This window comes from Sturnira hondurensis, unplaced genomic scaffold, assembly GCF_014824575.4.
Source record: "Sturnira hondurensis isolate 20B ecotype Veracruz unplaced genomic scaffold, ASM1482457v3 Scaffold0015596, whole genome shotgun sequence".
Taxonomy (NCBI): Eukaryota; Metazoa; Chordata; class Mammalia; order Chiroptera; family Phyllostomidae; genus Sturnira; species Sturnira hondurensis.
In genome coordinates this window covers 12,844,526-12,866,667 of record NW_028088227.1, presented here as the reverse complement: position 1 = coordinate 12,866,667, position 22,142 = coordinate 12,844,526, and the positions used below count along the sequence as shown (strand labels likewise).

The 22,142-nt window shown below is 39.1% G+C and overlaps 1 protein-coding gene across 1 annotated transcript; it reads right to left on the bottom strand.

Moving 5' to 3' along the window:
• Positions 1-2,036: 2,036 nt before the first annotated feature.
• AMD1 (adenosylmethionine decarboxylase 1) lies at positions 2,037-21,650 on the bottom strand. Its single transcript, XM_037065047.1, has 9 exons — positions 21,212-21,650; positions 8,802-8,888; positions 7,693-7,819; positions 7,020-7,122; positions 5,438-5,480; positions 5,187-5,331; positions 4,971-5,063; positions 4,733-4,888; positions 2,037-4,251 (listed from the first exon to the last, which is right to left on the bottom strand). The coding sequence occupies exons 1-9, from the start codon at positions 21,319-21,321 to the stop codon at positions 4,111-4,113; spliced, it is 1,005 nt and encodes a 334-aa protein (XP_036920942.1). The 5' UTR covers positions 21,322-21,650; the 3' UTR covers positions 2,037-4,110.
• Positions 21,651-22,142: the final 492 nt, after the last annotated feature.

Sequence of the window (22,142 nt, the reverse complement as noted above, 5' to 3'; positions counted from 1 at the left end):
AAAATGACCAAACAGAAAGGAATGAAGAAACAAGAATTTTAAAAAATGAGGAGAGGCTTAGGAACCTCCAGGACACCTTTAAACGTTCCAACATCCGAATTATAGGGGTACCAGAAGGGGGAAAGAAACAGCCACGAGTGGAAAGCTTATTTGAACAAATAATGAAGGAGAACTTCCCTAGTCTGGCAAAGGAAATAGACTTCCAGGAAATCCAGGAAGCTCAGAGAGTCCCAAAGAAGTTGGACTCAAGGAGGAACACACCAAGGCACATCATAATTACACTAGCCAAGATTAAAATGGAGAGAATTCTAGAAGCAGCAAGAGATAAGGGGATAGTCACCTACAAAGGAGTTCCCATCAGACTGTCAGCTGATTTCTCAAAAGAGACCTTACAGGCAAGAAGGAGCTGGAAAGAAGTATTCCAAGTCATGAAATCCAAAGACCTACAATATCCAAGATTCCTCTATCCAGCAAAGCTTTCATTTAGAATGGAAGGACAGATAAAGTGCTTCTCAGATAAGGTCAAATTCAAGGAGTTCATCATCACCAAGCCCTTATTATATGAAATGTTAAAGGGACTTATCTAAGAAAAAGAAGATAAAAATATCAACAGTGAAAGGACAGCAAACTCAGTTACTAAAAACCACACCTAAAACAAAAGCAAACTAAGAGGAAAGCTAGATCAGGAGCGGAACCACAGAAATGAAGAACACATGGAGGGTTAGCAACAGGGAAGTGGGAGGAGAAGAGGGGAAACGGTACAGAGAATAAGTAGCATAGACGGTAGGAAGAAAACAGACAGGGAGGAGAGCAAGAATAGTATGGGAAATACAGAATCTAAAGAACTTGAGACATGTGGACATAAACTAAAGGGGGGAATGGTGGCGGAGGAGTGTACAGGGTGGAGGGGAATAGGACAACTGTAATGGCATCATCAAAATGTATTTAAGAAAAAAAGTAAGCAACAGTGGGAATTACTGCAGAGAATTAAATTACAAAATCTCTGAAGTTAGGAATGGGTGGAACCCAGAGGAACAGCACTTCATCCACTGTAAGATGAGGATGAGAAAGCAAAGTTTGAAGGTGGGGAGCCAGGAACTGGTGACAATTATCTGGCCAGGAAAATGAAAACAAAGTCCTGTATTTTTCATAATGCAACGTCACATTTACCATTTACACGCCTGTATCTTGTCAGTTCACCCAATGAGTACTCACTAGTGTCCTCCAAAGCTCATGTTTCAGTAAAGAATCTGGCATTGCACAAACATGTTGCTTGTCTAGTATCAACCCCTTTGTTATTCAAATTTCAGAAAAAATATTCTCTACTAAGCTTGTTCTAACATTTGAACACAAATTTTTATATTCTGATCTCTAGCTTCCTGTAGCTAAAGACTGAAATCTTAACAAATAAATGATCATAAAATATGTCCTTGTCAATACAAGGTCGAGCTTGTATTGTTCTAGTTAACAGAAATAACCACCAGTGAATAAAGGAAGCTCATAGCCTATTTTTCCCTAATCCCCATTACAAGGGCTGTTTCATGAAATAAAGGTTGGAATATTCCACCTTCAAACCTTTGACTTCCTCTAAGACCAAACTGAGACATTCTTTTTCTACTCTGATATCCTGGTATATAGCCCAGATAATTTACTTTTAAAAAGGCCTTATCTGAGGATATATCCACCAATTTTAGGAAGTGGGAAAGCCCAAAACAAAACATCAGCTGTTTTCTGCACACACCCAATCGGGGATCTAACTCACAACCCTCTGGTGCACAGGACAACGCTCCAACCAACTGAAGCACCTGGACAGGGTTCGATACTTCCCTTGAACTTCAGTTATAAAGCCACTAACAAAAAATGTTTAAATCTGAATACAAATTAGATATTGTCCCAGGAGCTTAATGACCTTTTGTCTTCATAACTCACAAATCTTAAAATAATCATTAAATGTAGATTTCTTCAATTTGAAAAACTTTCACATGTCATATTTGGTCATGTATACTGTTTAAAAAATACATCAACAGAACACTTTCTGAATGTCACTAGACAATCAATTCAGCGAACTTTTATTGAAGCTTAAAGTGTGGTACATAAATACATTTCAACCAATTTAAGTCCAACACCACCAAAGAGAAATTAAGGTAACAAAAATTTCCCTCCTCTAAACATACTAGAATCAATTTAAATTACTATTTAATCTACAGTTTTCATTCTTCTAGGTTTTATTTCATATAAATTTGTGTAGTTTCTCAACATTAGATAGAAATCTTAACTCTATTAGAAAAAGATTAGACCTCAAGCCAACACATCATCAAATCTACTGGGACACTGTTCAAGAACAAAATCCACTTTGAGCATTGGTCCTCAAAACAGCACCAAAACACTAGGTACTGTGTGCTAGTTAAGAATCAAACTGATCCACTGATTGAAAGCTTCTTCAATGAAACTTTGAATCAAGAATGTGCATAAAATAAAAGTAAGAAGTGTTCCAACCACTTGATTTCAAACCAAGTAGATTTTAGGTTTAGAAACACTAAAAAAAATGTGTTTCATTTATAAGTACGGAAGGAACAAAATATCACTGCATCACGCCACAAAGGAAAAAAAACTTGAGGACAAGAATACAAAAATTTAGTCAATTTTGCTGTTTTCTAGGCTGCTCAAATCTCACAGTATTTGGAAATGTAGCCAAAAAATGCCAACTCTTGAAAGCCTGTATTTCTAGTCATTTCCCATTGACCACTTTGGAAATTCTTATGTCTCATGGATAATTCGGCTTCACTGTGTATGTCTGAATGACCTGAAGAGTTCTTATTCTGGCCACTCACTCGATCTTCTGGAAACATGGTGAAAGCACCCCCACCAGGAAGAGGAACCCACAGAGTCAAAACACTATCACATGTATTACATACAAAGTCACAGAACTTCAAGTCACAAGATGGCAAAGACACTGGTGCTGCTTTGAACTAAAGTTTATGGTACATTACTAATGGATATTGGTGGAAATGGCTGCTAAACTAAAAATTAAGGTGAGTGATCTGATTTGACTTACTGAATCCAGTACATCCAGTATCTGAAATCTCCTTGCTAATAAATGTACTAACATTTTTTATACTACTACTTACCAAGGTAGTAAAGACATGGTACTCATGAAAAGCTAATAATTTACTGGAGAACACAGAATGGCATCCAGTTCCCATATAAATTCTGCCAGTATGTTCTAATGTTAATTTATGTGTCTTCCTTGCTAATCAACACTGTAAATTTATTTTTGTCACCATCTTCCAAAAGAGCCAATGCCAATAAAAAAGCCAAACTCCCTTGACCTTAAAAGACAATTAAGCCTAGGGTCCATCCCCCTTCTTCCCCCTCTAGGGTATAAGATTGGTATAACCCACAGTGTAACAGTATATTGCTTTATTGGGGCAGGGTTGGGAGGGGAGACACCATGGTGAGGAATGAAATCAAAGGAATACAAAGCGCTGGAAGCAATGTTAAAATAGTATTACATAAAATGGATAATTGCAATCACTTTCTTAGAGGACTGTACCCGTGGAAGAAAAAACTTTAATTGCTGTTGCAAAAAACATCTGTATAAAGTAGAAATGGGTTTCAATAACATTAGTAGAGAATACGGACTAGAAATTGGAGGTAACTGGATGTAATTATCCTGGGCAGCAATTTTAGAACAGTCCCGGATGGTTCGGCTGAGGCCAATACCTAAGGAGGACGAAAGCCTTGTCTGTGGGGAATTTTGGATGATACCTGGAGAAATATTACACTGTGCATAAACCGAATTGAATTTTTGTCACAAGTGTTGTAAAGATTCACATAGTAAAAGTTTTTTTCTACATGCACTTCAATTTCACAGCAAGAGTGGCATAGGATACCTAAACACAGAAGAGAGCATTCATGCAAGATATCTAACTCCTTGATATAATAATGCATACAATTCAAAATGATTACACTATCATTACACCTAGGGCTTTCTGCAACTACTAGGTGGTGGTTATGGAAAGCACAGCCCTCTGTATCAATATCTAAAGAGCAGCCACCACCTTCTTCTAAGTGTGTTCTCTTTTTGCGTTTTTTCTTCATTTTTCTTAATCAACTCTGCTGTTGTTGCTGCTTCTTAGCAAAACTGGTAAAAACAAAGTTGTAATCATTGAACATAGCACTCTGGCAATCAAGACGTTTAAAACCTTCAATCTTCTGGGGTGAAGAAAGCACTGTGCGACATTTAGAACTCTGGGCAAAAAAATTAAATAATCTATTAATACTTCCAATCTGCAGAAGTTATGCAAACAAAATAGCCATGCCACAAATACTTAAAACTACTACCTTAATAAAACTGTGGTATTTGAATATTTTAGCTGCCTTCTTATGGGCTGGAGCAAGATATCTTATGCCCCCCATCCTCTACCCCAACCCCAGGCCTGCCAACAGGGAAAATAAACAGGATGGTGAGAAGTCTACCAATTAGGTTAGACAAAAAACAAGAGAAAGCTAATGAAACACATAAAGCTTTTCATCGCAATAATCTCAAACAGCAGCATCTCTAGATATCTGGCTGAGAATGGGCCATCCTAAAACTTTATATGAATAATGGGGACAACTGTAATTGAACAATTAAAAAAAAGGAGATTATTTAAAAAAAGACCATTATATGACATTCCTCACTATCCTTATTTTCTTGAAGACTTTAGTGTCAATAATAAAAACAAATTACCTGGTTTACAAACAAGGTGGTCACAAACTTTCCTGGCTTGAAGACTTCTACAACTTTCCTGATCAGGTCATCATAGGAGGTCTGACTTAAGTTTGTTTCAAAGCTAACATAAGAAAATTCTGGTTCTGGAGTGATGTGAATAGTCCAATAAGTTCCCTTAGAGAAACAGTTTTGTGTTAATAGTGGAAAGGGTCGACTTAAATATTTAAATAAGTATTAAGCAAATAATACTACTTACATCCGATTTCATGCCATTCATTGAATACCCACAAGGATTGAACATTGTGGCATCAATGACAGAACCTGGTATCAGGTCACGAATTCCACTCTCCTGGCGAGGGGGAAGAGGGGAAGGAGAGACTGAATTAAATACAAATTTGAAACACAAACCAAGAATGTGATAAACAATATATTTAGTCCCCAAGCAGAATCCAGAATTATTGAAAAACCTTACACGAGTGACATCCTTTGCAGTAACACCATCTTTCATGTAGAACTGGTCCATAACTGCTGGGTCAAGCTCACTCATCAGAATTTCCAGGGTTTGATCTGGCTGACTGATTACCCTACTCTCTGGGAAATCCAAAGTATATAAGTACCTACACAAAAGAAAATAAAATTGTTTCTAAAAATGACAACTGAAATTTAAAGTAAATCTCATATATATATATATAAAAAAAGTCCAGGAAATTGTATCCAACATACCAACAGTCAGAATTCATACGTCCCATACAATATGCTGCTCCATCTGTTAAGGGAGAAGAATGTAAAATAAATTCAACAGATACATTTGATAGGATAGATGGCTTTTTCTCACCTTGTCAATAGCTAGGACAATACTATTTGCCTATCAGAAATATCAGTAAAGAAAAATTTAAGTGAATGAATTCATAAAGTAGGCAGGATTCTCCCCTTTCACCTTTAAAAAATGTATACCGGCTGTTATTTGGAGACACACTTCAGCGGCCAGTGAGTCAGTCTAGATAATGCTGAGGAAACTATGGCTCCTTCTCTTCTAAAACTCCATTAGGAAATAAAATTTAGTTTCCCATATGTCTACTCTCCCAAATAAATACAAATCGTTTTGTGTAATATTGGGTTGGCCAAAAAGTCCATTACGTTTTTTCTATACAATGGCTCTAGTACTGCTTAGTTGTCATTAACAAACAAAAAAACCAACAACAACAAAAAAAACTAAAAACACTTACCAAAATTGGTGGCCATTTTGTGTGGGAATTTTTGTGTGGCCATTTAAATACTGAAGATGGAAGAAAACGTGCAATATTTTTGGCATATTATGCTTTATTATTTCAAGAAAGGTAAAAACAACTGAAATGGAAAGAAAAAAAGGCTCGTACAGTGTATGGAGGTGTTGTGACTTATTGAACATGTCAAAAGTAGTTTGTAAAGTTTCTTGGTACAAATGAAATTTTGGCCAAGTAATTCTTTGCTGTGGGGCTGTCTTATGCATTGGAAGATGTTTAGCAGCACCCTTGTCATCTACTTACTAAAAGCCAATAGTGGGAGATAGCCAGCATACTCAAAATATCCAAATCAATAAAGTTATTGGTGAAAATGAAAAATGTGTCTTTTATTTTATAAGAAAACTAAACAGACTTTTTGGCCAATCCCATACTTCTTTTCCATATTGTTTCTAAGCCTCACTCAACACAGTAAATTAACTGGTAGTAGATACTTACACTAAATTATACTCAACACTCTGTTACTTAGATGAAATCAGTATAGTTTCGTATTAGTAGCCAAGTTAAAAATAGAACAGAAACCAGACTTTCTTTTAAAATCATGCCCATGAAAGTTTTCAGCCTCATCTAGGATATAAGGGTATTAGATTAGATAACCTTTAGTTCCGTGACCTTGACACTCAAAAAGGAAAGTCTATAAATAAAAGCTTTGTAAATGAATGGAAGAAAATCTTGCCCATTTGTTGAAGTCACACTATGATCTCACTGTGTTGGTCATTTGCAAGTCAGCTTTATTCCTGTATATAATACTGGACCAGTGTCTTAACACAAGACTATGAGGTCATTCACTGGGTATTTCCTGGATGAAAGGGTACGCAGCCTTTATAACTACTAAGTTAGTCGTAAGTCAGAGCAAGTGGCTGGATGAAGATGAACTCTCCCCCTCTAGCAGGTGTCCCATTACTTAATTTTCTTTTCCCATCACTTTAACAATGTGAGGTGCATACATGCGTACTCTAAAATTTGTAACCAGCTATACTGATATGTTTATCTTAATTTTATAATGTGCTACTATTTAAACTTACTTGGAAAAATTGCATTAAGAAACTCTATTTCTTCCTGGAAATTCCGGTGTGGGTACCCTTGGTGAGAAGGCTTCATGAAATTCTTACGAGAATAAAAGAAGCTCTAAAAAAGACATATAAATCAATATTTAAGAGTTAAGTGTTATAAGAAGCAACGTTATTTTTAAGTTTCGGAGAAGTCTCAATAGAGTATTAGTAATATAGGGTGCATCAATGATTTTCTAGAAACTAAAATGCCCAGTCTAGTGATGATGGGTCACAACTACAGTGATTAGGTCCAGTATTTCTAGAGCAGAGGTTTCTAACTTGAGCTTTTAAATAGGCATGAAAGTAAATGCTTTGTGGAAGAACAATATGTATGCATTAAAAGAGGCAGTGATTCAAAAATTAAGAACATACTGTTTTAGATTTCTTATAAGGGTCAACAGTTAACAAAAACTCTTTTAGGTCCTAATAACAAGACATCCTTTACCCCAATTAGGTGAAATATTAATCTTTTTCCATTTGATTTTATTCCAACTCATTCTCCGCTTCTTCCTTACTCTGTTATTCTCGGGCATCAGGACGAATACTCTTCCTCCCACAGTGGGCTTGTCCTTACCCATCACAACTACAGAAGTATATAAATTTATTTATAACCTAAAGGATTAATTAATGTGTTTTGATTACTTACTTGAATTGAGTCAAACCCACTGTAATCCCTAGCAAGTTTCAACAGGGGAACCAGTGCTTTCAGCAAGAGGGTGGTACCACATGTCTTCAAAATGAAACGTCTCTTGGAGACAAACATGCTACTCTCACTGCAATCAAAAAAAGTTACAACATTATATGGCTGCTTATGTACTACTAAGATACAATTAACCTATTACTGGACTATCATTTACAATATAAATTTTTGGGTAGTCATTTAAATGTTAAGATTTCAAAGAAGTAGAACTAATGTTCTACAGTAGTCGTCCTCTTCTATCATACAAAAATCGGTTTAAGATCCAAGAACCCACAGAAACAATCTTTGAATTGTATATAAAGCATATTACCTCATTACACAAACCCTCTTTTTTACCGCTAATTTTTCTTCCTCACTTCATCTAACCAAAGACATTATTTACTAAATTTATACTCTACCTCATCTTGCACCACCCATGTTTTTCTATAGCCATCTCATTACTTCTTACAGTAGAGGTAGTAAGCCCAGCGAGGAAAGGAATGTTTGTTTTTATTCACCATGATATCCCTATGGCCTGGCACATAAGCCTTTGATAAAGGTCTGTATATACCAAACACAAGCTTAGTAAAATACAGGTATATTTTGGGACCTTGTTCAACCCAAGGCTCATTATAGTATGTATAGAGTTCAATGTATTTATTGAAGAAATTATTTTTGTACCTATAAAAGGGTTTAATGGCTTTCTTCTGTTATATATGACAATCCTCTCTGTATGGGGAAGCTAATTTTCACTTTGTCTGAAGTTCCGATATTGAGAGGCATATACTAAAAGGAAGACCTGCACCTGCGGTTGAAGGTAAAGGAACAAGGTCATTCGCCTGGCTTGACAGAGACTTCCTGCTAACTACGTGGCAACCATCTTGAAGACCTTTCAGGTAAGACCTCAAAACCTACTGCCTAGGGATACCCGAAGTAAACATTTTACTTTACACCATATTTTAAAAATAATATACAAGTAATTATGGAACTAAGGTCCACAGGGACAATTTGCTGTTCTATATGCAGTGTGATACAGGCTGAAATGTGTTAGCTAGCACTTGTTTTAGAGGACTTACCTGAGTACATAAGCTTCCTGCTTGTCAGTTTTTGTCACACTTATGATTGAACATTGCACATCCTTCAAAAGTATGTCCCACTCGGATCTATTATTTAACAAAAAGGGATAATTAATTCATTAAACTATTTGCCTACTCTTGAAAATTATCAATTTCTCACATTTAAAAGTTTTCCAATGATCAACATAGGATTTTATTTGTTGGCACATTCTTATTCTAACTTCTCTTATGAATACCAACTCCCACCCCCAAATTGTCTGTCTATATTGACATCCACTAAATAAGCTGAAACATTTTGCTATGTATGAAAAAAATTAAAAAGCAAAACAGAAATGTAGAAATTAAGAAAAAGACAGATAGATAAAATCCTGTGAATAAGCCACATATAGAGGAAATTCAAGAGGCTCATAAACCCAGGAAAACCACTACCTTTTGCTAGTTAACTGATTAAAGAAAAGCAAGTTAAAAGTTGATAAGCATTGTCAAAAAAAAGAGAACTTATCCACTTTGTTGTAGATACTGTTGGAATGGATTTCATCCTACCTAGAACCCAGGTCCCCAACTCTCCCCTCCCTCCTGCTCAAGTTAGCCCACTAATTCCACCAGATCAAATCTGTCATTAAAAGGTATTAAAGCTCAGAAGACTTGTCAAAGTATTTTATTTGTATAGCTATTTTGGTATTCATGTCAATTCTCTAGTCATTCCAGGTAGTTGGGGGCTGTGCCTACTAGTTTAGTTTGTTAACAGGCTTTCGAGTACTTGTTGAATCTAGCAATAACTATTCTAATTAGAACTTAAAGGACCTGCTGGGAAATCATGAACACCCCTAAATTTTAAAAACCTAAACTACTGTCACAATCCTTTGTTTTGTTTTAAATTGGTCACCACAATAATTCACATATTTAGAGGGTACACTCTTGAAAAAAATAATGATTCATTTGACAGAATTATCTTGTCAGCCAACTATAGATATACATTCTACTTAAATGCCATCTTATTTTAATATACATAAATGAAGCTTACTCACCTCACTGCCAAATAACTTAGCTGCTATAGAACCCATTCATTATAATGAGCCTAGATGTGGATTGTTTTCTTAAATATTTTTTATGCAACACTCCCCCTTTCTTGAAATCTGCTGACACAGGCCCCTCAGGTTCTGTTCATCCTCTCCACCCCACAGTACTTTTCCTCTCTTGCTGAGTTGGTAATCCCTAACAATCTGTCTTCAAGTTTACTCACTTGTCTGTCATTTCCATTCTACTAAAGCCTGTCCAGTAAACCTTTATTCCAGTAGTTACTTCTTTGTATATTTTTAAGATCCATATTCTATTTCTCTCCTAAGACCTCCTTTCATTGTAAGAGTGTTCACTCTTCTTACAGAATGGTTAGGACAGCTGCCTTTGAGTCTTGAGCTGTATCACTTCAAGGCTAGTAGTGTCTGTTGATTATCTTCTGTTGAGAGATGCTGAGAATTTCTTGGTCATTTGTATTATTGAGCAACTTATGACTGCAGCCTGGACATTTTGATCACGTTATATAATTTTAAATCTTATTTAAATCCTATGGGGCATGTTGATTTTTAAAACTTGTTTCAGCAGGCAACTGAAATGTTTAAGGTTCAGTCTTCAAGTTCTTACCCAACTTCTTTCTGAGTTATGTTCCAGTTTCAATTTAGTTAGGAAATGATATTATGCATGCCATGGTATTCAGATCTGTCCTATTCAGTGGCCAGTATGGGACTGGGAGGTGAGCTATCAGTTTGCAAAGCCTTTGATATTCTGTTTAGGGCCAGAGCCATATATGAACAGTCCGGGGGTGTTCATATAAATCTTAATGGCATTTACTTTATTCAACTCCCCCTTCTCCATAACCGCTGACAACTTCTGGCTCAGAGATGGGCAAGTTTTCTGGTCTCCTGGCTAGAAAGCCAAGGCTTTACTTTTCCCACTCTGCAGCAGTCTGCCTGTGATTGTTTGTCTCTCTCTCTCTGGGCAATGGGGGAGATGACAAAGAGCAAAAAAACCACAACAGGAATATATCCCTGATGCTATTCCATCTTGGGACCACATAGTTCCTCTGGTCAAAGAAAGGTTCCCCCCTCCCTTGGAGTTCATGGCCTGGCCACGATTACTACAAGACTGCCTGAGCAATGGCCGGAGAAGAAAAAAACATTAACAAAATCCAAAAAGGGATTTCCCTCTACTCTCTCTAACCCAAAGGGGTCTCCTTTCTGTCTTTACAGACAAGAAAAAGAGGACTTTTTTGATCTCTTTATTTGTACCTGGCGTGCAGGTCTGGGTTTGTGGACACTTGAGATCACCTCAGGAGATTCCAGAGGGGGAAAAAAAAGAAACAGATAATCATGGTTGTTTTCATGGTATTTTGAGAATTCTGGTTTCCTTATCCCATTCACCTGTTATAATTTACTTCTCAGAGTCCTCAGATTGCTGCTCCATGCATTCTGTCCAGAGTTTCTAGTTGCATTTAGCAAGGTGCTTATTCCATTTTAATGAAAAGCACATGCTCTTTTAACTCATTCATCATTACTTAATAAACTCTGCAACCATATTCTTCCTCACCAAATAGAAACCCTCAAGCAGTCAGTATTTTCCCAAAGTCAGAGTATGAAAAGAAGCAATTATGTTAAAACACCTTGGAACAAAACACAGTCTGATGGCCTATGAACCAAAGGATTATAAAGACATAATCCTAGGGGAGCTCATAGGCTCAAAAATATAATAAATCAAGGGGTAAGAAAGATGTGTCCAAGAAATAAAACTAAAAACATTAATATAATGATATACATGTACACAAAAGGAATGGGGAAAAAAACACAAAAACAGCCAAGAATTCCAGCATATTATTTTATTACATTTCTGTGGGGGGGAAAAAGCCTCTTTTTATAAACAAAACTTTATCGGATCCTAGCCATATCCACTCATTTGTATATTGTCTATGGTTGCTTTCTCTCTGTAAGGGCTTTGCCCTTACAGTATCTGCAACATAGAATGTCTGCCTTACAAAATTTAAAACTTACTCTTTTGCCCTTTACAGAATTTGGCTGACTGTTTTAAAGAAAAGGTTTTCAGTGCCTTACTTTATGCCCAAATTTAATGATGAAAAAGACAGTGTTTCATATAGCTGAGCAAAGCATTTTCTAAATTACTTATTTGTGATTTCAAAGTAAGCTGGTACCAAGTTACAGAACAGAATGTCACAGCAGGCTCAGTATGGTAGAAGATGCCTGTGCTTTGCTCCCAAACACACCAACACCTAGACTGAGAATCACTAGTCTGTACTACAAACTACCTTACAAAATTGGTCTTCTTGTCAATACAGATGAGTTCAATAAATCAAACTGAAAAGTAGAATGAAAAAGACAGTTTTGGAATGTGTCACGTAATACTGATTTAGTGACTGGAAAACACCGCAAAAGGTATTCGGTGTTACACAATTGCTACATGTGATAGAACACAAGGAAATTCACAGATAAATCCAAACATTACAATTTGAATTATATTTTCTCTACTTAAATGCTGCTATCTCACCTCACTGGTCTAATTTAGTGGTTTTCAACTGAAGATAAATGTCACCCAGAAAACGTTTGGCAGTTTTTGGAGACATTTTTGGTGGTCACACCCCAGATAGTGGTGTCACTGCTGGCATGTAGTTGGTAGAACCAGAGATGCTGCTACAGCATATTAGTAAACAGGACTTACCACACACAAAAAGTTATTTAGAAAAAAAAGTCACAAGAGCTGTCGAAAAATTTTAATTAACTTAAATGTAAAGTACTAAAAAACAGCATCAGCCCTGGCTGGTGTAGCTCAGTGGATTGAGCGCTGGCCTGCGAACCACACGATCGCGGTTCGATTCCCAGTCAGGGCACATGCCTGGGTTGCAGGCCAGTTCCCGGCCCCTGGCAGGGGACACACAAGAGGCAACCATACATTGATATTTCTTTCTCTCTCTCTCCCCTTCCCTTCCACTCTAAGATAAATAAATACAATCTTAAAAACAAAAACAAAAAAAAAAAACAAAACCAGCATCAGACCTGATTGGTGTGGCTCAGTTGGTTGAAGCATCATCCTATAAACCGAAAGGTCACAGGTTCAATTCCTGGTCAGGACACACACTACCTACATTCAGGGTCTGTCTCCAGTTGGGGTATGCGCAAGAGGCAACTAACTGATCAATGCTCCGTCTCTCACATCTTCCCTCTCTAAAAATCCATAAGCATGTCATTGGGTGAGGATAAAAAAAAAATAGTATCATATCATGATAAATGATCCCAAAGAAGTAGTATTCTTTACTAATGATAGTACCTAGCCTGAATAATCTTGGTTACTATGCCTGAAAAGCAAACATTAATGGCAAGCCATATTTTATATTTAAAGCTTTCTTTCTTAAAGAATCTGTGGTCTAATTAAAAAAACAAGTTGGAGTGTTTACAAGGGAAAATATACTATTAACATGACAACAGACTTACACATCGCTTGATTCAGTCACACTTTAATGACCAACTGACTACATTTTTTATGCCTCAGGTCAGATGACCTTTAACAAAAGTTCTAATTTGGGAAAGGAGAGCCTCTTCATCAAATAATGTTGGAAAAATTGAGTCTCCGTACAAAAGAATGAAGTTGAACCCTTACACTGCACCATATATAAAAATTAACTAAAAATGGAGTGAAGGTTTACTACATTAAGATCTAAAACTAAAGAACTCTTATGACTGAGGGAACAATGTTGCTGGCAGGTTTTCACCCTTATCACCCAAATGGTTGAGATAGGTCTTACTCTGGGATCCAGTAGTCTGACACTACAGATAGTGCCTGAAAATTTACATTTAAAAAGCCTCCATGTGATTAGATTCCTTTAATAGATTAGATTACCTCCTTAAAGTAAGAATCGCTGGTTTCAAAGTTATCAATTTACTCAAAAAGCCTATGTGAATCTTCTCTCAACTGTAACATGAGCTAATGGTCAGACTTGTCTATGTCAGAGATTCTCCATACAGTCAGGCTTCTCCACCTTACCAAGGCCACACTCTAAAACTTTAAGATTATTCTTCAAAATCTAGACTGACCAAAATAAATTCTGACCATGCCTTCCTAGGGCAGTTAATTCAGATATCCAGAGAAATAAATCCATCCAGAATGCACTGCTAATTATAATCACAGTACACTCTACCTCAAATCTTTCCGCCAAATTTAAATCACTATCAGTATAATTACCACTACCTTCAATTAACTTACTTTCAATGTGTACTTCGTAAAGAAAGGTGGTTTAGAGAAAGCAGTTCAAACTTTTTTGAAACTGCTGTCAGGAATGTGATGAGTTAAATTCAATAGGAAGCTTTTCTACTCTAAAATGTTTACACTAAAACGTTTTTTGGCAATAGGTTATAAACTTCTCCACTGTGAATTATCAATACTGCAATACTGTGCAATGATGTAGTCAAGTAAAGCATGAGTTCTGGGAAAGTTAATACTAAGATGTAATTTGCTATGTTTGCAACTGTCCCAATCCTTTACTGCAGATTATGTTTTAGCTTATAAATGTAAAATAATCCAGACTTCCTCACAATAAATTAAATATTTATCCTCTTCACCTCCACTAGCATTTCTCATCTGAATTCACCTCCTTACTAAGAATAGGTCAGGTCCGTGATGAATTCAAAAGCAAAAAACCTGTTTTGTTGTCTTGAGAGACCAATAAACTCTTTTCTTTTCACCAAAATTTCTAATTTTCTAACAGATTTCCTTCTCATAGCTGCCATCAAAGTAAGACTCATGTTTGGTCCAACATTTTAGTTTTTAGCAACTCTAAAACATTTTTATATATCCTTTTCCTCCATCTTTTGAAATATGAAAAACTAGTAGACAAAACTGTAGATTAAACCTAAGATACCATCCCTTCTTTTTACATTTCAACTTTAAAAACTGCATGAAATAAGTTAGTTTTTCCTGTATTTACTTGGATTTGCCAGGACGACTACTTTTCTTCAACATATGATTAACCAGCATTCTTTAACCCAAGCCATACCAGACAAGATTCCCTACTAAAACAACACCCCGATCACACATGTCCTTTTATCTCTCTTGAGAAATTAGTGGATAGATGGTCAGTATTATGTAATATGTTTAGATTACACTCAAGACAATTCTAGTAAATGGCCTATAGGAGGATGGGGAATGTTTAACAGAAAAGGCTAACATTCAGGAAGAGGGTTCCAGCTTGGCTTGGAGTTATATCTTAGAAAGATAAGCCAATTTTACTTTAAGTGTGTTCTATTCCCTCATGCCACATTAAAAAAAATCAATTCCAGATGGATTGCAGATATAAATGTGAAATATAAAACAATGCTTAGGGGGGAAATTATCACAGAATGAACAAGTTATCTCAAATAGTTGTGGATGAAAAAGGGTCCATATATACTAAACCCAACAAGCTCAGGGGGAAGAGTGTATGATGGCCTTAAAAACTTAGAGACCTAAAGTAAACCATATAAAATGGTCTGAAATTAAAACTTCCTAATTAAAAGCAAAAAACTATGGCAGGTAGTCTGGTACTGGGCCACTATACAGCCTGACAACGGTCAATCTTTACCTTAACTGAGTCTATTGTCTTTTTCCGCATCTATGATAACACCAGTGCAAGTCCAGGGTAATTTACTTTCCCACACTCCTCAGGGCACAATCTCCCACCAGAGCATACCTCAATGAGAACCCCTCACTGCCATTGTTACCGTGTTAATTGTTAACTATCCTCTATCCACCAATGTAAAAAAAACGTGTCTATCCAATCCCAGAGAGTTCCTGCTTTGCTTTCTCAATCATCCCTCATTGATCACCAATGATTTTCATGTAACTGCCCTTCTGTCCTCCCCTCTGATAATGATGCATAAAGTGGTAACACTGTCACTTTCTGGCTCAAATAAACTCATGAGAATTCTCTACAGGTTTGGATGTTTTTTACATCAACATAGTGCATAAAAACTGCTACTCATTAAAGGAAAAATATCAATAAACTTAATTACTTTAAACTTAAGATCCTCTATTTTTAAAGGTATCAGTAATGGAATAAGGAAAACCACAAAGGGCTTATTTGTGTTTTTAAAAAGACTTTATTCTTTAGAGAGAGGGTGAAAGGAGGGAGAAGGACAGGAAGACATTGATAGGTGGCCTCTTGCATGCCCCAACTGGGGACCTGGCTGGCAGCCCAGGCATATGTCCTGACCAAAACTGAACTAGTGATCCTTTGGTTTGTGGGACAACGCCCAACCCACTGAGCCATATTAGTCAGGGCCATAGAAAGGTATATTTGTAATACACATATTGGATTGATAATTCATCTGTAATATATTGAGAACTGTAAATAGAAAGTCACCCCAGAAGAAAAATAGGCAAATAAAAAAGAAAACTCAACTCCATTAGTCCATTAGTATGCATTCCATTAGAATACATACTACCACACATACACAAACAATAGCTAAAATTAAAAATATCATGTGTTAAATATATTGAGCAACTGGAATCTTCAAGCTCAATATATGCAATCTAAGGCCCAACAATTCCACTTCTAGATGTATGTATATCTAACAGAAATGCATAATGTTTGGTAAAAGACACATGGCAACAGTGTTCATAGCAATATATTTGTATAGCAAACTGGAAACTATTCAAATGCCCACTAACAATTGAGTGGGTAAATGGTAGTAGTGCTATAGTCACACAAAATACTATGTATAAAGTGAGAATAAACTACAAAACCTCAAACATAATGTTGAGCACAGGCCTTACATGATGCGAACAAAATGATTCTATAGCTATAGAAAAAGCTACAGAAAAAGGGGATGATGGACCCTCATCCCTTGGTTTTGACTGCAAAAGTCTTCTAATCTCTTGGCTGCCTTACTTTCCCTGCTCCACCTAAGCCTAAAACAATGGAGTGGGTGCGGCCCTGTGCTGGAAAGGGCAGGTTCCCTGGGGGCCATCAGGCCTAAGAAAGAGTGCATACAATCCTGTGAAACCTGCTTTGCTAATACCCTCAATTTAAATGATAAGGGTCCAAGCATGAAATGAGTTTGTTCCCCAAAGTTTTATGGCCTTCTCCTGTGAGATCGTCCACCTTTCCTTCCCAAGCAGATCATGTCTCAGTAGACTTATTCTCATCAGTGGTGGCAAGAGAGGGGTGGGGGTGGGGTGGGGCCTGCAGGTAGAGTCCCCTACAGGCATATAATGCTCAAAGTTGATTTCATACAGATGCTATACTAGGTTTACATACATGGGGGGAGGGAGAAGAGGGCTTAACAGCAACCAAAATTATCCTTTGGTTTGTAGCAGTAAATACAATATGTATGTCAATAATTACATTAATAGTTCTCCTAATAAGGCAGTTCAATCGTACATAAGGGTGTGAATCACTAAAAAGTTTAAGTTACTATGCAAAAATGATCAGACTGTTTATTGGGGGCACACATAGGTTTAACTTGTGTTGTAGAACTCTAAATTCATCCTTACATTTAACCAAGATTTCTGACATTCATATCTACTTGTAAAACTGTCAATCACAATGACAGTGACCACTCCCACAAGTTCCAACATACCTCTTTTCATAATCCACCCTTTCCTTCTTCACTCCCATGCTCAGGCAACCACTGATCTGATTAGTACACATTTTCTAGAATTTTACAGAAATTATATCGTACTTTTTAAGAAACTGCCAAATCATTTCCCCAAGTGGTTTATTCACTTTCCATTCTTACCAGCCACATGAGAGTTCTGGTTCTTTCACAGCCTTGTCAGGGTTTGGATATCAAAATTATGCCAATTAAAAATGAGCTGGGAAATGTGTCCCCTCTTTATTTACAAGAGTATGTATAAAAGGCTGGAATTATGTCTTTCTTAAATGTTAAGAAGAGCCATCCAATGAAGCCATAGGACCTCAGAATTTTCTTTATGGGATGATTAACGACTAATTCAATTTATGTAATGGTTATAGAACTATTTAGATCTCCATTTTTTCTTGCATCAATGTCAGACAGGTATTTTTCTAGGAATTTTCCCTTAACACCCCATTAAGACCTGTGTGCTTTATCACTCTCAATGTCCTTGAGTTTTTATGCCAGTGTAAAAAGTAGATTCACCTTTCATTTTAAAAAGTATATATAATTTTTTTTATCTCGCATAATGTCTAAGGACATTTTTCCATTACTTTTAGAGAGAGAGAGAGGAAGGGAGAAACATCAGTGCAAAAGAGAAGCACTGACCAGCTGCCTGCCTGATTCCCCTGGATGGGGGCGGTCTGGGCGTCACACCTGCCATGCCCAGACCAGGGATCAAACCAGCAACTTTTATCATACAGGACTACACTCCAACCAACTAAGCCACACCCACCAGGGCCATTTTTAAATTTTAATCCAGTCTGTCAATGTTTCTCAATTGTGACCTTTCAAAATTCTTTCAAATGTGACTTCTTTACATTTTAATGGAATTACTTGAGGCAAGGACAAACAAGGACTTTCTAGCTTCCCAATTCTTGTATCATTAAATAAGAACAAAGCTACTAAAGACTGAATGAAACAATCTAAAAATTCCCAGTGACACACTACCTCTATTCGAATAAAAACTACATCGAATTGTCAGAGCACCCTTTAATGTGTAGCCTTTTATATTGTAATCGGATATATTTTATTCTCCAGCCTTGGTTGCTTGGTTGCTTGATTTTGTCTTAAAAGAGCAAAGACTCAAAGATAAATAGAAAACACTCGTACAGTGGTATGTGTCACTGTTATTAGGTTCTATAGTATACTAACCCACTCAATCCTCACAACCACCCCAAGTAGATAGTTTTCCAGTCGAGGAAACATCACACAGCTATCTAATAAATGCTGTTTGATTCAAATCTAGACCATGGACCATTTCATTATGCACTCTCTCCTAGATCAGAGTGTCAAACTCATTTTCACCTGGGACATCAGCCTCAAAATTGCCTTTAGTGGGCCAAAGTATTTAGGACCGTATAAATATAACTACTCCTTAACCAGGGGCAAGGAGCTTGGCGCTGTCACCAGGTAAAATAAGGTGGAGGGCCAGATTTGGCCCTCAGGCCTTGTGTTTGCTACCTGTGTCCTAGATGACCCATTACCCTTCCACAGTCTCTGGGAGTCCAGATCACCCTTCTAGTGATCAGACTCCAGTGATTCCCTCTTGCCACGTCATGGACTGTAGGTGATTTATCTAGATGTAATCTTTTGTCAGGTACTTTTTTAACTTCCTCGTAAAATAACCCCTCTGGTTCACCCTTGTTTGACTGACGGTTCACTTGGGAAAAAAAAATGTTCCCAGAGAGGTTACCAAGGGATTTCTCAGTTAAATTGGACAGGTTAAACTTTTAGTTCTTAGTGACTTCACCTACAACAGCTGAAATGCGCTGCAAGACTCTCAAAATAGTGGTTTTACGAATATTAAATGGCACTACATCATGAATTGTACAACACAGAATATTCTGCCCTTAAGATTAAACTTTTGCCATTGTTTTAGAGCCACACTCACGCAACAAAATAATTTCTACTGATAAAAGTACACAGGAAAAGTGATTCTCAAATATTTGAAGAAGCTGCCCTTTTATAAACCTTTCTGTCCCTCTCGGATTCAGGGAACCTTCCACCACCAATAAACCAAACCAAACAAACAAACAAAAAAGGCCCAAACTTCAATTTTGGTGAATCTACACAAGAACCTGGGAAGGAAAAACCCTCTTCCTTTTATTGTAAAGAACGTGTTCTTAGGAAGAAAGCTTCAAAACATTTACTGAGCCACAGCAAAACGAAGTTACTCATTTTATTTAATAAGATTTTCTAGATAATCCGACCACAATCGTTTTACCAAACGCCTATCACCAACACCAGGGAGGTTTCCCATTTGTGAAATGGAGGAAATACTAAGCTTCCCCATATTTGTAAAAAAAGTAACTGCTTCCTGTAACATACACATAAGTGTTTAGAACTGAGCCTGGTACATTGTAAATATTTTAAATGTTGCACAAAGCTTCAGAAATGAGACGTGTGACAGAACCTATCACGCAGCTTTTCTACTGGAGAATCAATCCTCCAAGACATAATGCCTTAAAGTTCCGGCAGCACGTGTCTTCCCAGAATCACTTCTCCAGTTGCTTTTTTGTGAGGGACAGCAGTCAGCCCAGCCAACATTCCTGAAACGCCGATTGGCTCACACCCTGGGGCCAGGCTCTCGGTGGGGCCCAGGAGCTCATTGGTCGTCCAAGCTCAATGAAGCGGCCACGCCGGTCCCTGCGCAGCACCGCCACAACTCGTGCGCGCGGAGGAGCCTAGAAAGGCTAGGGGTGTCTAGCGGGATGGGTGCCGCGGTGAACAGGCCCAGGCACCTGCGGAATTGCCCGCGCTTTTATTTGCGCTTAGATTACCCAAAGACCACTGGAAGACCTCTCACTTTCTGCGCAGGCAGCCCAGCTCTCTCGCACGACTACCGGGGTGGGGGGCTGGGGCCCCAGATTCCTATGCTGGTTTAGGCATTTCAAGATACCAAGCCCGGAGCTGGACGGGCCTGCTCCCCGTAAATGCAGGTAAACCTCGCACCCCGCTGGAACCCCACCAATTCAGTAACAGATTACACCAACCAAGGTCGGCAGACTCCGGAGCAAGCCCCGGCGGGCTCCGCAAATGTCTCCGGGGTCGGCCCCGAAAAGGCTTTGGTGCAGAGCATGTTAGGGCGGCGGTGGGGCCCTGCCACTGCGACACCACCGTTCCCCCTCGAATTCGCGCCGCCCGGGAGCCACAAGCCCACATATCGGACCAAGAAGAGCGGGAGGTCTGCAAGACAGCCCCTCAGCCCCGACCCGTGGGGGCTTCCTCCTACCCACTGCACTCGGCGAGGACTAGTCTGGTTCAAACCCGCTCCCTCCCTCCTCCACTCCCCGAAGCCGGCACGCCCGAATTAGCGCCTGACTAAGCCCGTGGAGCCACACCTGCCCAGAGAGCTTGCAGGGCTGCTAGACGTCCAGCCCTCGGGGCTCGGACCCTCAGCGCCAGAGGGGAAAGTCGGAAGCGCGGACCCCAAACTGCCCGGAGCGGCCGCCCGCGCCCGGCCAGGGACGTTACCTGAGCACGAGGCGGCACCGGCCTCTCCCCTCGCCCCAGGCAGCGCCCGGCCCGGCAACGGCAGAAACCAGCTCGGCCCCACGTGAAGGCGGCCGCTCCCCCCAGCACCGAGGTCCCTCTCCACAGCGCCAAACTGACTCCCGAAGGCGGACCTGCCCCCACCTGAAGGCTGCGGAACCCGGCCCCGACTTACGCCAGTGGTTAGTATGTAAGAGGCAGCGACAGCCCCAGACCAGACTGTGAGCGAGAGCTCCCTACACCCACCTCGGGATGGTGCGAAGATCCCCAGATCCTTGATTTGCGTCAGGTTGCTGCCTGGAGAACCAAACCTCCAGTAGCTTCTCGGTCCCTTCGAAAAAATGTGCAGCTTCCATCACCGTGAGACTAGCGAACAACCAACAACCACAGAAAATCAACTAAATTAAATCTCTTCTCCTGCCGCTGCTGCGGATTGTTTCAGCTGTTACTAAAGTTCAGGTTCCTTTTTTTTTGCTATAATTTTATATTAACTTTTTTTAAAAAAAGGATTAATAAAATTTCCCCGGCTTTTTTGTGAGCTAAAGTTGAACGTGAGTCTGTTGGATATAGAGGCAGATACAGTTCAGTCTCTTGCAGTCCGCCGTTTCCCCGTTAGAGAGAGCAGAGCGAGCGCTAGCTAATGTCGCCGGCCATACTGTGGAAGCGAGAGCACTGCGTGAGCAGCGAATTTATATACCTCATCTCCCTCGGAAGGCCAGGAAGTGACGCACGTCCCGCCCCTGAGGCTCATAGCCGTAGCCGCCTGTCAATCACCAGCTGCCAAGCTGCTGCTGGCTGCCTGCGGGCCTGCGAGGGGCGTGGAGAGCTGCCTGCCTGGCTGCTGTTCGCGATCGCTCTGCTCCTTGGGCGGGAGACCAACGTGTGTTGTCCGGCTGGGGTTTAGGAACCTGGCGTCGAATGCGGAGTGGGTGGGGAGAGCGGGAATAGAGTGAAGAAAGGGTGTGCAGCTATGCGTGAAACAATTGATTAGCCGATAACATGGGTGGGTCCTTAAGAAGATTGGCGGGGTTCGGTGGGGGCGGTGGCCATTGCTTCGCTGGTGTGGTGGTTTTGGTCTTGTGCAGTTCGCCGCGTTTCCCGAGGTAGTTGGCCATTCCCTGAAGTATGTTTTCTCACAGCGAACGAAGCTGGGCATCAAAACTCAGTGTTTGTCTGT

Coding starts and splice junctions, on each gene's coding strand:
- AMD1 (XM_037065047.1), bottom strand. CDS start 21,321: ATGGAAGCTGCACATTTTTTCGAAGGGACCGAGAAGCTACTGGAGGTT. Junction 8,889..21,211: donor GATCTTCGCACCATCCCGAG/GTGGGTGTAGGG, acceptor GTTAAATAATAG/ATCCGAGTGGGACATACTTT. Junction 7,123..7,692: donor GTGGGTTTGACTCAATTCAA/GTAAGTAATCAA, acceptor TGTCTTTTTTAG/AGCTTCTTTTATTCTCGTAA.